At 47.5% G+C, this 15557-nt stretch overlaps 1 protein-coding gene across 1 annotated transcript in view; it reads right to left on the bottom strand.

The window, feature by feature from the left end:
- EXOC4 (exocyst complex component 4) overlaps positions 1-15557 on the bottom strand; it is a 533336-nt gene that overhangs the window by 308228 nt on the left and 209551 nt on the right. Inside the window, exon 10 of the mRNA XM_040413403.1 lies at positions 14390-14480. Within this exon, the coding sequence (XP_040269337.1) occupies positions 14390-14480 (91 nt within the window). The remainder of the gene's footprint in view (positions 1-14389; positions 14481-15557) is intronic.

Genomic DNA, 15557 nt, shown 5'->3' with positions numbered 1-15557 from the left:
GGGTAGTCAGACGAAGCCAGGATCAGGAACCAGAAGCAGCAGCAGTCTTAGAAGCATGTGAACACAAGAGGACCAAGCAAGGAACTGAAGCCACAGACCTCCTATATATATGAGCTAGGCATCCAGCTCCTCCCAGGGGAAGGAGGAGCCGCAGGGTGGAAGGCTACAAGAAACCCAGAAACCAAGATGGCCGCCAGCACATGTCAAACGAAGGAGAGCAGCAAGCAGGTGAGACCATGACAGTACCTCCCCCTCAAGGGCCCCTCCTCCGCGGAGCACAAAACGGTTTCTGAGGGAAGCGTGCGTGGAAGGCTCGGAGCAAGGCAGGAGCCTGGACATCTGCGGAGGGAACCCAGGAACGCTCCTCTGGACCATAACCACGCCAATGGACCAAAAACTGCAACCGACCGCGGACCAGGCGTGAGTCCAGGATATTGCTCACCTCATATTCCTCACGATTGCCCACTTGGACCGGACGAGGCCGAGGAACCGAGGAAGTGAAACGATTACACACCAGTGGCTTCAACAGGGAGACATGAAACACGTTGGAGATCCGCATGCCAGGAGGAAGCGCAAGGGCATAGGCTACCGGGTTTACCCTGCGAAGCACTCGGAAGGGACCAACAAAGCGAGGCGCCAGCTTGGGAGTGGGCACTCGAAGGTTGAGGTTGCGGGTGGACAACCATACACGGTCTCCGACCTGGTAGGAAGGAGCAGGCGCTCGTCTGCGATCAGCCTGGAGTCTCTGGCGCTGCGCAGAGACCTCAAGGGACTTCTGGATCTGTACCCAAGAAGCACGTAGGACGGAAAGGTGATCCTCCACAGCCGGAATATCCTGGGGAGAGAATACCTCCGGTAACACGGCAGGTTGGAACCCATAATTGGCCATGAAGGGAGACGTCCCAGAGGAAGAGTTCACCGCCGTGTTCCTGGCAAACTCAGCCCAAGGCAGGAGGTCAACCCAATTGTCTTGGTGATCGGAGACATAGCAACGAAGGAATTGCTCCAAGGCCTGATTGGATCGTTCTGCGGCCCCATTGGACTGAGGGTGGTAGGCCGAGGAGAAGGAGAGATGAATCCCCAACTGGGAGCAAAAGGCGCGCCAGAACCTGGACACAAACTGACTCCCCCGATCCGACACAATCTCCTTAGGCAAACCGTGCAACCGGAAGACCTCCCTGGCAAAAATCGTGGCCAACTCTTGTGCAGAGGGTAACTTCTTGAGAGGAACACAGTGGCACATTTTGGAAAACCGATCCACAATCATGAGAATGACCGTATGGCCTCGGGATGCAGGGAGGTCCACAATGAAATCCATCCCCAGGTGTGACCATGGGCGCTCCCCGGTGGCTATGGGTTGCAGAAGGCCCAACGGAAGGTGCCGAGGGGACTTACTCTGGGCACAAACGGAGCATGCCGCTACATATGCGGCGATGTCGGAACGTAGGGAAGGCCACCAGAACAGACGTGAAACAGCCCAGGACAGCTGATTCTTTCCAGGATGCCCCGCGGTCTTGGAGTTATGGTAGGTTCGCAACAACCGAGTGCGCAACTCCTCAGGCACAAAACATCTGCCGTTGGGTCTCCCAGAGGGAGCACCAGATTGAGCCGCCAAAATCTGCTCACCCAGGGGAGAGGTCAGGCTGGTGCGAATGGCGGCCAGGATCTGATTCGGAGGTATGACCGAAGTCGGAATCGACTCCTCCCTGGACAGCTCGGAGTACTGCCGTGATAAGGCATCCGCCCTGATGTTCTTGGAACCGGGTAGGTAGGAGACCACGTAATTAAAACGTGACAAGAACAGAGCCCATCTGGCCTGACGTGGTGTCAATCTCTTGGCCTCAGAAAGGTAGGTCAGATTCTTGTGGTCCGTCAGGATGAGAACCGGAACCACCGAACCCTCGAGCAAGTGCCTCCATTCTTTAAGGGCCTGCACGATGGCCAATAACTCCCTGTCACCAATCTGATAGTTGCACTCCGCGGAAGACAGTTTCCGGGAGTAAAACCCACAAGGAAGCAGAGGGCCCTCTGGTGTTCTACGCTGAGACAGAAGGGCGCCTACTCCCGTCTCAGACGCGTCCACCTCGAGGACAAAGGGCAACCCAGGGTTGGGATGCGACAGAATCGGAGAAGACACAAAGGCGGACTTTAGGGCCTCAAAAGCTCGGATGGCCTCGAGCGGCCAGACCTGGGAATTACTGCCCTTCCTGGTCAGATCCGTGAGAGGCTTGGCCAGCATGGAAAAGTCCCTGATGAACTTCCGATAATAATTGGCGAAGCCCAAAAAGCGCTGCAGGGAACGAAGACCACTGGGCTGGGGCCACTGTAAGACAGCCGAAACCTTCTCAGGATCCATGGAGAACCCCTCAGCGGAAATGATGTAACCTAAGAAGGTTACCTGGGATCGGTGAAATTCGCATTTCTCAAGCTTACCGAACAGCTTGTTCTCTCGTAACCGTTGCAACACTCGTCTGACATCCAGAATGTGGGCCTCCATGGATTCAGAATATACCAAGATGTCATCCAAATAGACTACCACACACTGCTGCAACAGGTCACGGAAAACATCGTTGATGAATTCCTGAAAGACTGCGGGCGCATTGCACAACCCAAAGGGCATAACCAAGGATTCGTAATGACCGGTCCTGGTGTTAAACGCGGTCTTCCACTCATCACCCGCCTTGATCCTTACCAGGTTATATGCCGCCCTCAGGTCGAGTTTGGTAAAGACCGTGGCCCCTTTAAGGCGATCGAACAGCTCGGAAATCAAGGGTATCGGGTAAGCGTTCTTGATCGTGATGCGATTGAGACCCCTGTAATCGATGCAAGGCCTCAACTCACCGCCCTTCTTTTTCACAAAGAAAAATCCAGCCCCTGCCGGGGACGAAGATTTGCGAATGTGTCCGCGTGAAAGCGCCTCCCTCACGTACTCCTCCATGGCCTCATTCTCCGCTACCGACAGTGGATAGACTTTGCCACGAGGAGGAACGGCACCAGATTGTAACTCTATGGCACAATCGTATGGGCGGTGCGGAGGTAGGGCAACCGCGCGCACCTTATCGAATACATCCCGGTACTCCTCGTATTCAGGAGGCAACAGAGAGTCCGAGGAAGTACACAGCAACTTGACAGACCCATGGATGCAACTAGCCCCACACTGCGGTGACCACGAGAGGATCTCGGCCGATCTCCAATCGAAAGTCGGATTATGCTTCTGGAGCCAGGGGTACCCCAAGACCACCGAGTAGTGTGGAGACGAAATAACCTGGAGGCAGACCGACTCTCTGTGAACGGCACCAATGGCTATCCCCACTGGAAGGGTCTCATGAGTCACGTGTGGCGGCAGAAGGGGTCTGCAGTCTATCGCCTCAAGAGCCAGTGGGGAACCTCGAGCCTGCAGAGGAATGGAATTGGCGGCAGCGAACACACTATCAATGAACAAACCACCAGCACCAGAGTCCACCAACGCCTGGGTCGTCACCGAGCCCCCGACCCAGGAGAGGACAACAGTGATCAGTGGTTTGTCAACACGGGAAACCGGGGACGAGGAGACTCCACCCAAGATCTGCCCCCGACAGGATCTCAGGGTACGAGCGTTTCCCGGACGGTTCGGACATGCCAACCGAAAATGCCCACCGAGACCACAGTACATGCATCGGCCCTCGCGTCTCCGGAGTGCCCTCTCCCCCTCGGACAGGCGAGCAAACCCCAGCTGCATGGGTTCACCCCCAGACAAGTCATCCCCAGGAGGCGTGGGAGGAGAGGGAGGCACGGGTGGGACAGCAAACGTAGGCACCAATCTGTTAGAAGACCTCCGCAGGTTCTCCTTAAAGGAAGGTCTCTCCCTGAGTCTGGTGTCAATCAAAATCAGGAAAGAAATAAGAGACTCGAGCTCAACTGGTAGGTCCTTAGCTGCAACCTCATCCTTCAAGGCATCCGAGAGACCATGAGAGAAAGCAGCGACCAGAGCCTCATTATTCCAGCCCACCTCTGCTGCCAGGGTACGAAACTCAATGGCGTATTCAGCTACGGATCGTGAACCCTGTCTGATGGACATAAGGAGCTTCGCAGCAGAGGCAGCACGAGCCGGCACATCGAATACCTTCCGAAGAGAAGCAACAAAACCGGAAAACTCGGCAACCACCGGATTGTTGTTCTCCCATAAAGGGCTGGCCCAGGCCAAGGCCTTGTCCGAGAGCAGCGAGATCAAGAAGCCCACCTTTGATCTCTCAGTAGGAAAGGCATGTGGCAGCAACTCAAAATAAATGCCCACCTGGTTAAGGAAACCTCGGCACTGAGTTGGCTCTCCCCCAAAGCGCTGTGGAAGAGGGGCAGAACCGGTCATACCCCGAAACACCGCAGGCGCAACAACAGGTGTCGGGGTAGACTCTGGCGCAACAACCGGAGCGGCAGTAGGAGCGAGCCCAGGAGCGACAACCGACCCATCGGCAACGGGAGCGAAATGAGCCGTGCGTTCAAGCAGGGTTTGCAACGCCACAGCGAACCGACCCAACAGGTGATCCTGCTGATCAAGTCTGGCAACCAGCGTGGGTAGCGAGGATGGCCCTGTACCGTCAGAATTCATGGCTTGGTCCTAATGTCACGGAACCATGAACCAGACGTACAACAAGAGATAAGTGAAAATAAGAAGGCTTTATTGAAAATAAAGCTGTAAAGCAAAAGTCCAAACGGATGGTGAAACCGAGCAGAGTCTTTGCGAAGCCAGAGGTCAGGAACCAGAAGGGTAGTCAGACGAAGCCAGGATCAGGAACCAGCAGGGTAGTCAGACGAAGCCAGGATCAGGAACCAGCAGGGTAGTCAGACGAAGCCAGGATCAGGAACCAGCAGGGTAGTCAGACGAAGCCAGGATCAGGAACCAGAAGCAGCAGCAGTCTTAGAAGCATGTGAACACAAGAGGACCAAGCAAGGAACTGAAGCCACAGACCTCCTATATATATGAGCTAGGCATCCAGCTCCTCCCAGGGGAAGGAGGAGCCGCAGGGTGGAAGGCTACAAGAAACCCAGAAACCAAGATGGCCGCCAGCACATGTCAAACGAAGGAGAGCAGCAAGCAGGTGAGACCATGACAGACTGTATGTAAGGGCTGAAGGGAGGGAAGTTATTTACATGGGAAAGTGGGGTGGAGTGATGTTATTTACATGGGACTGAAAGTTGAGGGGTAATGTTATTTACATGGGACTGCATGTTGGAGGTGGCAGGGGACAGGGTGATTTTATTTACATGGGACTGTATGTTGAAGGTGTTTGGTGGACTGATGTTATTAACATGGGACAGAATATTAAGGGGGTGATGGGACTGTATGTTGACGGTGGCTGGGGTGGGGGTGATGTTATTTACATGGGACTGTATTTTAGAGGGGGCTGTAGATAGAGAGGGATGGTATTTACATGGGACTGTATATTGGAGGGGGCTGGAGAGATGGTTTGATGGTATTTACATGGGACTCTATGGCGGAGGGAGGGAAATAATGTTATTTACATGTGACTGTATGGTGGAGGGGCTGAGGAATTATAATTTCTGAGGACACTAAACTGAGGAATATAAATACTGGAAGGCACTTCAGGGCGAGCATTATAACAGTAGAGAACAATATAAATACTGGGGGCAATGTAGGGGTATTATAACAGTAGAGAGCGATATAAATACTGGGGCACTTCAGGGTGACCATTATAACAGTAGGGGGCATTATAAATACTGGGGGCACTGTGGGGGCATTTTAAATCGAGGAGACATTAGGCGTTATTACTACTTGGGGCTCTGTAGGAGGGAGTTCTAGATCTGCATTATTTCTACTAAGAGCACTATAGGGGCCTTATTACTACTGAGGGGTCTGCAGAGAGCTGTATTACCACTGGGGGAACAATAGGGGGCCTTATTTCTACTGGAGGCTCGGTAAGGGCATTATTAATATTGGAGGGCTCTTCTACTAATGGGCGCACTCTTGGGAAGCACTATCACTGTTGGGGGCACTGTAGGGGGCAGTATTACTAATGAGGGTATTCTAGAAGGAAATTACTATTGGTGGGACTATGAGGAGCACTATTACTATGGGGAAGATTATCTGTATGGCACTAATTTTTCTTCGGGATAGTATTTGGGAGTACAGAAAAGTGAGGGAGGAAGCTAAGATGTCTGTGTGTTACACTCTGCAGAGACGGGATGGTTGAGAGAAGTTAAATCCACAAGCAATTTCAGGGACCGCGCTGATATCAGCAGTTTAAGACACAGTGCAGACTCGACACTCGATCCAACAGATGGTTGTTCACATTCCACTCCTATGGACCTCTCCTGCAGCGTCTTGCCACCAACTGAAACTTTCAATATACAGCACCAATACCTTTACAAAGAAAAGAAGCACATGGCGTAATACCCAAGTGGTAAAGTAAGTATACAATTTATTGTACTTACAAAATTCAAGGAGTAAAAAGCATTTCATAAAAACGCTCCCGACCCGGGTTTCGCCTTAGGCTTCGTCAGGGGCTGCCATCTGTTGGATCGAGTGTCGAGTCTGCACTGTGTCTTAAACTGCTGATATCAGCGCGGTCCCTGAAATTGCTTGTGGATTTGACTGTTTTAAGGAGACTGAACCTACTCCTGGATAAGGGTTCCGCTGCTTATTTGTGACTGTACACCAAGCTCTTTCTCTTTGCTATTTTGGTTGAGAGAAGATGTCCGGACCGAAAGGAGGAGATGATGACAGAAAAGATCTACATCAGAGGAGACGTCACCTGGGAGGCACTGGATGTGAGAGGTATGTGCTGCTGTATAGCAAGTGTCTTCAGTGCTAGTGTTTTCGGGGGAGGGGGTGGTTGGTCGACTTAAGACAATTGGGCCATATGCATTGGGGCTTGGGCCCCGGATCTTTTGAGACCCTAACAACACTCCTGGTCAGCAGTCACTTAAACGGAAAATACTCAGATTGGCCTGGTGGTTCCCCTGCAGTAAAGTCCAGATCCCTGCATAAGGGTTAATGGGTGAATACCAGGAAAGCGACTTAGATAGCACCCTCTGCATAACATAAGACGACATATAATTTGAGGGCAATTCTATATGATTGTATTTTACTCATTTTGGCCTAAAAATTATTGTTCAACAGTTTTTTTTTTTTCTAAAAACTTCACTTTCAGTACATCCGCAGACTATTGCTTTTTGCATTAGACTGAATCTGTTACGAAGCTGCTCTGATGGCTGGATCTGTAGCCCTCATCGGTGAACTCCTGACAGTTCAAAAACAGAGAACAAGAGAAAGTTGTGTGGCAATTATTGAATCGAAACCATGTACAAAAGAGCATAAAAACTATTTAAAACAAATTGATGGGTATAGGCGGGTTGCCATGAGAGGCACCCATCCACACACCAGCCCCCAAGTCAGAAAAAATATAATACCATAGACTAGATAAAAATATCAAAGAATACCAAACACAGAGCGAATGGCTGTAATAAACCTGCAATGTGAGAACTCGGTGACCTGGCCACGTGAGGTAGAAGGCTGGTTGTAAGTTTGATAGAAAGAGACTGGTCATGTACTATATGTAATCTGATTAGAATTTTTTACATTACTCATGAGATCACCCCTTTAAGGCACTTTTCCCTTTGGGAAGGCGCTTGAGCAATAGTTTCCAGTTGAATAGTTCCTGAAAAGGTGTGCTGCTTACGTCTCCTTGTTTGTCCCTATACCAATTTCTTCCTGTTTCCTGGATTTTTAACCTTTGCTACCTATCTTGTTTTCTTCTTTACCTCCATACTGGCCCTGAGCTGCCAGCCTGTGTATCAGATTGCACATACTCTGCCTGTCCCCGACTTGTCCCTGCCTATGGTTTTGCCTGATTAAGAGACACAGTGGGTCCACATCCACAGGTCATTTGTCAGTCGTTGAAATGCTTCTGGTGCCACAATGGAGTACTAATCTAAATATGACCAGCAAATGTCACCTGGTACTATTCTTAATAGGGTTGTTGCGGGTATCGAATCGATACTTTTGTCCCGGTGTGGATACGATACCGGGATTTGACATTTATCGACACTAGGCTGCCCTACTGCGCAGCTTAGCATTAGAGAACATGGAGCGCGCTCCTCAGCAGCACAGGTGAGAAGAGAGAGGGATGGAGGAGGGGCAGGCGCACTGCGCCACCAATGATAGTTAACCTTTAATACAGGAGGCAGGTGCCAGCAGCAGAATCACGTAGCCGGCACCCTAACTCTGACAGGGAGCTGCGATCAGCGGCAGTTAACCCCTCAGGTGCGGCACCTGAGGTGTTAACTGCCGCTGATCTGCTGCCGACACCCGCCTCCTGTATTAAAGGCTAATTATCATTGGTGGAGCAGTGCGCCCGTGACCACCCCCCCCCCCCCCACCCGAGTATTAAAATAATTGGTGGCGCAGTGCACCCCCCCTCCCCAGTATGAAAAAAACATTGGTGGCACAGTGCGCCCCCCCCAGTATTAAAATCATTGGTGGCAGTGTCCACAGGGTCCCCTCCCCTCCTCATTGGTGGCAGTTTCTGATCGGAGCCCCAGCAGTGTAATCCTGGGGCCGATCGGTTACCATGGAAGCCAGGACGCTACTGAAGCCCTGGCTGACATAGTAAACTCCCTGCTGCTGTGTACACTGTGCACAGGGCAGCAGGGAGAGTGAGAAGTCCTATTCACCCTAATAGAGCTCTATTAGGGTGAATAGGACAAGGAATGAAAATATCCTAGGTTCTAGCCCCTAAGAGGGCTAAAAGTTATTAAATAAAAAGTAAAAAATAAATAAAACATTTTTAAACACAAAAATAAGTATAAATCACGCCCTTTCCCAATTTTACATATAAAATATATAAACAATAAATAAACATATCACGTATTGCCACGTCCAAAAAGTCCAAACTATTAAAATATTTTAAAAAATCTCCTATGTGGTAAACGCCGGAACACAAAAAATTTAAAATAAAATACTGCACGATTCGGCAATTTTGGTATCCCAACAACCCTAATTCTTCACATACCACACCACTGTGGTATACTGATTTAGCAGCCATTAATCAACATTCGGTCTCAAGCAATTCTGTTTAGTCTGGTGCTCATAAAAAAACTGATCTCTCAGCATCACGTATAGCTTATCATTACAGAATATGCCTGTACAGTATCTAGATTCATCAATAATCTCAGAGAGGGGTATTTAATAGACAGACACTATTGTAACGTGGATCTCGAATACAGCTGCAAACAAAATTTATGGCCTTAGAATATATCTTTGGGTTTACATGGATCTTATGGGAACACTGCATTATAGCATCGCTTCTAGGATAAAATATGAGGCCTCCTAGAGGCACCGTACAGCTTCACACAGAGTGCCTTGGGTCTTTAATAATGTGCACCACTGTACAGTTCAGTTTCCAAGAAACCCGTCCATCAAGAATATATTTTCTGTCTCTTCAATGCCAAAACACTTTAGGATGTCTTTAAAGTGCACACATTACAATGTGCTCCTTCCTTTGTCATATCCCTATCCCCTCCAATACGAATAGAATCACTTTAGATTACAAGGGACTGACTCATTCTTCCAGGCTACATTTCCTTACTGTTAATTATTAATTGATTGTAATAAGATGTGGCTTATATTTGTACAGACATCTTCCCAATGCTAAACTACGTTTATTCAGAGCCTGTTAGCCTAACTGCCATTCTTAACCAGTGCCCAGCACACAGCACTCCCCTGGCGCAGTCCTGCAGACATCTGTAACGGAACGCTCTGTAAAACATATGTTTGATCATTACTGGCCTCCAGAGCCAAGTGCTTCTGGGTCATGAATAGTATCAATGCATAACAGACCTGTACTTCACACCCATATTACCCGAATGTTTTACTGCAAGGCAAAACCACTAGCAAAGTAAGCGGATATTTGTACTACAAAAGTATAGTATCCAGGAGACACTATCAAACAATGACTGCAGTGATTTCGAGAACGGTCCATTAGTACCAAAAGGGACTGGAGTTCATTGCAGGAAAACAAAGTCTGCAAAAATGGTCACTAAGTCTATATTCGGCATAGTATTTCCAGCAAGTTATAGGTATAAGAAAAACCAAAAGAGCAAGTCATCACCTTTTCACTGCAACATAGAGAAAAAGGCATAGCTTCAAAAAAGGCTATGGATAACCTTAGGGCAATTTTGAATGATTGCATTTTACTTAGTTTGGGCTAAAAATATTTTTTTCAATTGGTCTTTATTAAAAATGTTCAGCCATTTTTGAGATACATGGGTTAAAGATATAATTTTTCGGACTATAACACACAAAAATGTCAGTGTGTCTTACTGTCCGAATACGAATTACTACTTCCATTATGAAAGCTGTCATTAGCAAGCAGGAGGGGCAGGGCACGGTGAGGGAAGCACTGCGCCAACAGTACTCACCCTCCCTGGTCTTCTTCCGGCCCCCAACTCTGCATTGTGTCCTGACTACGTACAGTGTCAAGACAAAGAACATGTAGGCACTCACTATGACCTGACGCTATGTGACGCCAGGTCACATTGCAGTTTGGGGAGGAAGGAGAGCAGAAAGCAGCGAGTGCAGGATCCACAGGGTGGCAGCGTCGTCTGGAGCAAGCACAGTAAGTTTTTTGTTTTGTTTTAAAGTCTGACGACTGGTGGGGGTCCGATTAAAGGTCTGGTGGGGGTCCGATCAGAGGTCTGGTGGGGGTCCGATCAGAAGCTGATGGAGGCTGGGGTGTGGTTCTGATCAGAGGCTGATGGAGGTTGGGGCGGTTCTAATCTGAGGCTAATGCAGCTTGGGTGTCTGATCTGAGGTCCAATGGAACTTGGGGGTCTGATCTGAGGGCTGATGGAATTATTTTTTTTTCTTATTTTCCTCCTCTAAATCTTGGGTGCATCTTATAGTCCGGTGAGTCTTGAAGTCTGAAAAATACGGTGTTTGCAGAGTGTCATTTACAGTCAGCTCATGTAAAGCCTTATCTCTGATCTTGTGACCTCAAACACTCATTATAGCTAAACTCTTATCAAACTGATAAGAATATGGCTTAAAGAGGACCTTTCACCAGAATAAAGTATCTAAACTGACTATACAGACGTGTAGAGCGGCGCCCAGGGATCCCCCTGCACTTACTGTTATCCCCGGGCGCCGCTCCGTTCTCCGGTTATAGCCTCCGGTATGTTCATTGTTAGGCTCCACCCAGGGGAACCTGCCGGGCTATGAGCTGAGCGCTGCGATTGGCCAGCGCTACAGCATAGGAGAAGGAGACGGCGTCAGGTTCCCCTGGGTGGAGCCTAACTATGAACATACCGGAGGCTATAACCGGAGAGGCGCCCGGGGATAACAGTAAGTGCAGGGGGATCCGTGGGCGCCGCTCTACACATCTGTATAGTCAGTTTACATACTTTATTCTGGTGAAAGGTCTTCTTTAAAGGGGTTGTCCAAGTTATTTTTTATTGTTTGAATGTTTCTAACTAAGGAAATGTAATGGATTTTCAATTCACTTACTTCTTCTACAGTGGCCCTGTTCACCTAGTTAACTGACCATCACATGACTTGTGATGTCAGCTTATTTCCCTGCTCTCATCGCATTCCGTGCACAATCCTAAGGGAGCAGGTCTGCTTCTGTGCACAGAAATTTATTGTAGGCTGTGCTGGTTGGGTGATAAGCCACGGCCGCTGGCACTGCCCGATCTGCTGGCTAAGCCGTCTGCCCTGTGTCTCTCCTCCCACTGGATTCTTCAGCAAAGTTTAACCCCTTTTACCATGAGCAGCACAGACTCAGGGCTGGAGGTTCTGCCTCACGAACTGAGCAGCTACAGGGTTTACTCTTCTCCAGGCACTGAAGAGAATAATGCTGTGCATAGGATCGTCCCTCATTCCTCACTGTGCAAAGACATGGCTGACAAAGACCGGAGGAGTTTTCTCCTCTGAACTCTTTTGCTGGCTGTGATGGTAGGGTCTGCAAAGCATTATACAAGAACAGTTAGGGGAAGATCCTGTGAGTATCAGCAATGTCCTTGTACTGTACAGCTAGGACTTGTAGTCCCACACAACATTACAATATTAGTATCCCTGCAGTCAGACTTCAGACAGGGAAGCAATCTTATTCTCTCCCTTTGAAATTTGTTGACAACCACAAATATTCACAAGGAAAACCTCAGAGAGTGTTGTTGCACGCCCCCACAGCTGAGCAACTGCATGTCAACAAAGAGCCAGAACAGAACTAGGGTAATTTGTAAATATATGTTGTTTGTTTGCCTAAATGTTGCTTAGCTTATGTATATATTGCAGACCATCAGATTTACAGTGCTTTATTTTTTTTTATATAACAGACAACCCCTTTAAATGAGGTCAGGAGATCAGTGATAAGGCTTCACATGAGCTGTCAGCTGACAGGACTGAGAAGTCATACTTTCAGCCATTTTTGTATCTTAAAAAATGGCTGAAGATTTTTAATAAAGACCAATTTAAAAAATGATTTTTAGGCCAAAATAAGTAAAATGCAATCATAAAAAAAATTGCCCTAAAGCCTTTAAGACACTTGCTGATTCTTTAACAGTAATGGCTTATTCTTAGGATAGACCAAGGATCAGCAACCTCAATCGGCACTCAAGCTGCAACTCCCAGCATGGACACTTGCTCCTTATTGTGCCAGTACTGAAAAAAGGAGTGTCTAGGAGTTGTAGTTTCCGAACGGCTGGAGCGCCGGAGGTTGCTGATCCCTGGGATAGACCATTAATGCAAGGTTTACATTTAGCTTATGCCCCTTTTCCAAAATGCTCATTTTGATACAGCGGATGTATGTGTTATGGTCACCACAGGTGGGGCTAGTAGCTACAGGGCATGCTTTTATTATTTATTCCTGCCCCCACCAAATTGAGGCTACTTTCACACATGCGTTTTTGTGGTCACGCATCCGTTTGAATAATACAACTGGCTGCATCCGTTTAGAACAGATGCAGTTCTATTATATCGAAAATGAACATATTGCATCCGGGACTAAAACCATTGAAAGTCAATGGGAGCCAAATCTGTTTTTTTTCGTGTCCGAAAAATGTTTGTAGTGGTTTTGTGTCCGACACGCGAACGTAACAGTCTTGCACCCAGAGACATTATAATGCTGTAATGCCTTGCTGCAGTGCTGATTTGGGTCAGCTAAAAGCAAACAACTCATGCAGACACCCAGCCACCAGTAATCACATGACCACTGGGACTGAAGCAGGAACCTAGCTTCAAAAACCTTCCTTTTATACAAGACACAGACAAAGGTAATAATTCTACTTCTGTAAAAGCAGTGGACACCTGCATGTTACACACTGATAGAGACAATACTTAAAACAGATTGTTTGTGTTTTGTGTAATAAATCGAATCTGAAAATTTTAGGAGCTCATCAATGTTTACCCAAGAAAAATCATCAAGAACTTTGGCAAAACTTTGTAATGACTGACCTACTGTCAGCAGCTCTCAACTACTCACTACGAGTTGGTGACAGTCACACTGTTCAAAATCAGGAGAGATTAAATTTAATTTCACCTTTTCAGCTCAACCTCTGACCGGGCTCCAACTCTATCAGATCAAAATAGAAGCTTAATCATTTCTCTCTCTCTTTTGGTCTCTCTATCCCTCTCTGTGTTGACCTCAAAAGCCTCAAAAGCACCAGCAGCATGCTTCAGATAAATTGTCCACTGAAAATGTGTTGTTCCGATCAATGTAAGAAACTCACAGTACAGTACATAGTGGGATAAATGGGTCACCATCATGATAGTTGCAAATACATAATTAATTCAATTTTTTAAATCCTTCCATTTATTTCTCTGTAATTCTGCTGATGACCAACAGAGTTTGAAAGTTATTCTTCTCAAACGGGATTGTTTTAGAACGACAGCCCCTGGCCTTATGCCCTATTAGGAAATATATTTACATATATATCTATATAGAGCCAAAGATCATCACACAATGGGATTCTTTTACGATATATTTCATAAATGAGTCCCACCGTGTGATCCCATAAAACTGATCATTTTTTTCATGACATCACTCACAGGTAAATTGGATCTCCACTGAGTAGTTCCAGTGAACTGTAATATACATATAGGGGGTATTAATCATTCCCCCCACACCAGTTTTCTAGAGTTAAAAAGTCCAAAAGCTGGCTTTACAATTTTTTAAATGTCACTGTAGCTTTTTTAGTCATAACTGCCCTCACCAGGTTTCTGAAAAGTGAGCATGGTGAAGGCAGGGAACCTCAACATAAATAAATTAAATTAAATTAAATTAAATTAAAGACCAGCATAGCACATGCCAGTCTTGAAAAATCAAGGCCAAAGCCTTTTTCTTGAGCAAAAAAAAAAAAAAGAAATACTATGTAATAATCACATTTCGTGCAAACTTACTTGAGCAAAGGGTGGAATATGATGGTAATGTTTCTGGCTCCGGGTTTGCAGACAAACCTTGATCCGCCGCCAATTAAATTGTCATGGCCACCTATGTAACAGAAGAAAATAATTGTAAGTAAAGGGAAACTTAAGCAGAATGCTATAATAAATGTGATTTATTCACCACTACCATGAAGATTTAAGAAGAAGCATAAGAGTAATATTACTTCTTTGCACTCAGGGGATCAATAGCATAACTCGAGCCACAATGAGCAGCTCCAATACGTGAGACACAGGACACAGGTGCTGGTAGACCTGCAGGCTAGGATGTGTGCTGAGGTGGAGACCAGCATCGGCCACATTCTAGACTGGGATACAGGTGCATTGGTAGTGCGAAGACCAGTATCTGTCTAATTCTAGAATGGGATACAGACTCAGTGCTGGGGCAGTAGCGCATAAACAACCCTGAAGCACTTCCATCATGGGGACCACAAGCAAGAAGAAAAACATTCAGTAAGATCTTTATATACTATTGGAAAATGGAAAAAGAACATTTGAAAAACTTAATATAAATCAGCTAAGACTGACCATGTATAAACTGCTAATGGTGCTTGGTCAATGATCATACAACCAAGGTGGTTCTGCAGCACCGTATATGTTGGGGTAGGGTCACACTTATATTCAGTGGCATTTCCCCTTTCTGTGATACAGGCCGTCACTCTGTCATGGTAACGGTCATACAGATGCTGGATATCCTCCTGTGGTATGTAATAACGAGCCCTTTCAGCTTAGACCCTTACCTCCGCCAGTGTGGTTGCTGGCTGCTGGACATGGAAGATCCTGCCCACTCCCAGAAAATCTCGCTGGGAAAAGGACCAAGCTGGTCAGGGAGCTGCTGGGTACCCTGAAGAGCATGTTGTGTAATTCAACCAGCAGGTGTATAGGCATTATCTTGTTGGAACCAGTGGCGTGCTGGGGGGGGGGGCGGTCCGCTACGGGTGCTGCTCTCAGGGGGTGTCAGAGCCTAGAAGCAATGAGCGCTTCCATCAATACAGATGAAAGCGCTCATTGCTGGAGCACAGGGAGCTGCGGTCCTGTCACTCAGCTCCCTGCACTGTGTCTCTCCTGCACTGAATGGTGAAGCAGGAAAAATTCTCCCTGCTCCACCATTCAGCCTGCAGGCACA

The sequence above is a fragment of the Bufo bufo genome, chromosome 1, assembly GCF_905171765.1.
Source record: "Bufo bufo chromosome 1, aBufBuf1.1, whole genome shotgun sequence".
Lineage (NCBI taxonomy): Eukaryota > Metazoa > Chordata > Amphibia > Anura > Bufonidae > Bufo > Bufo bufo.
Note: the sequence above shows the minus strand (reverse complement) of the source record. Positions and strands in the feature narration are given on the sequence as shown.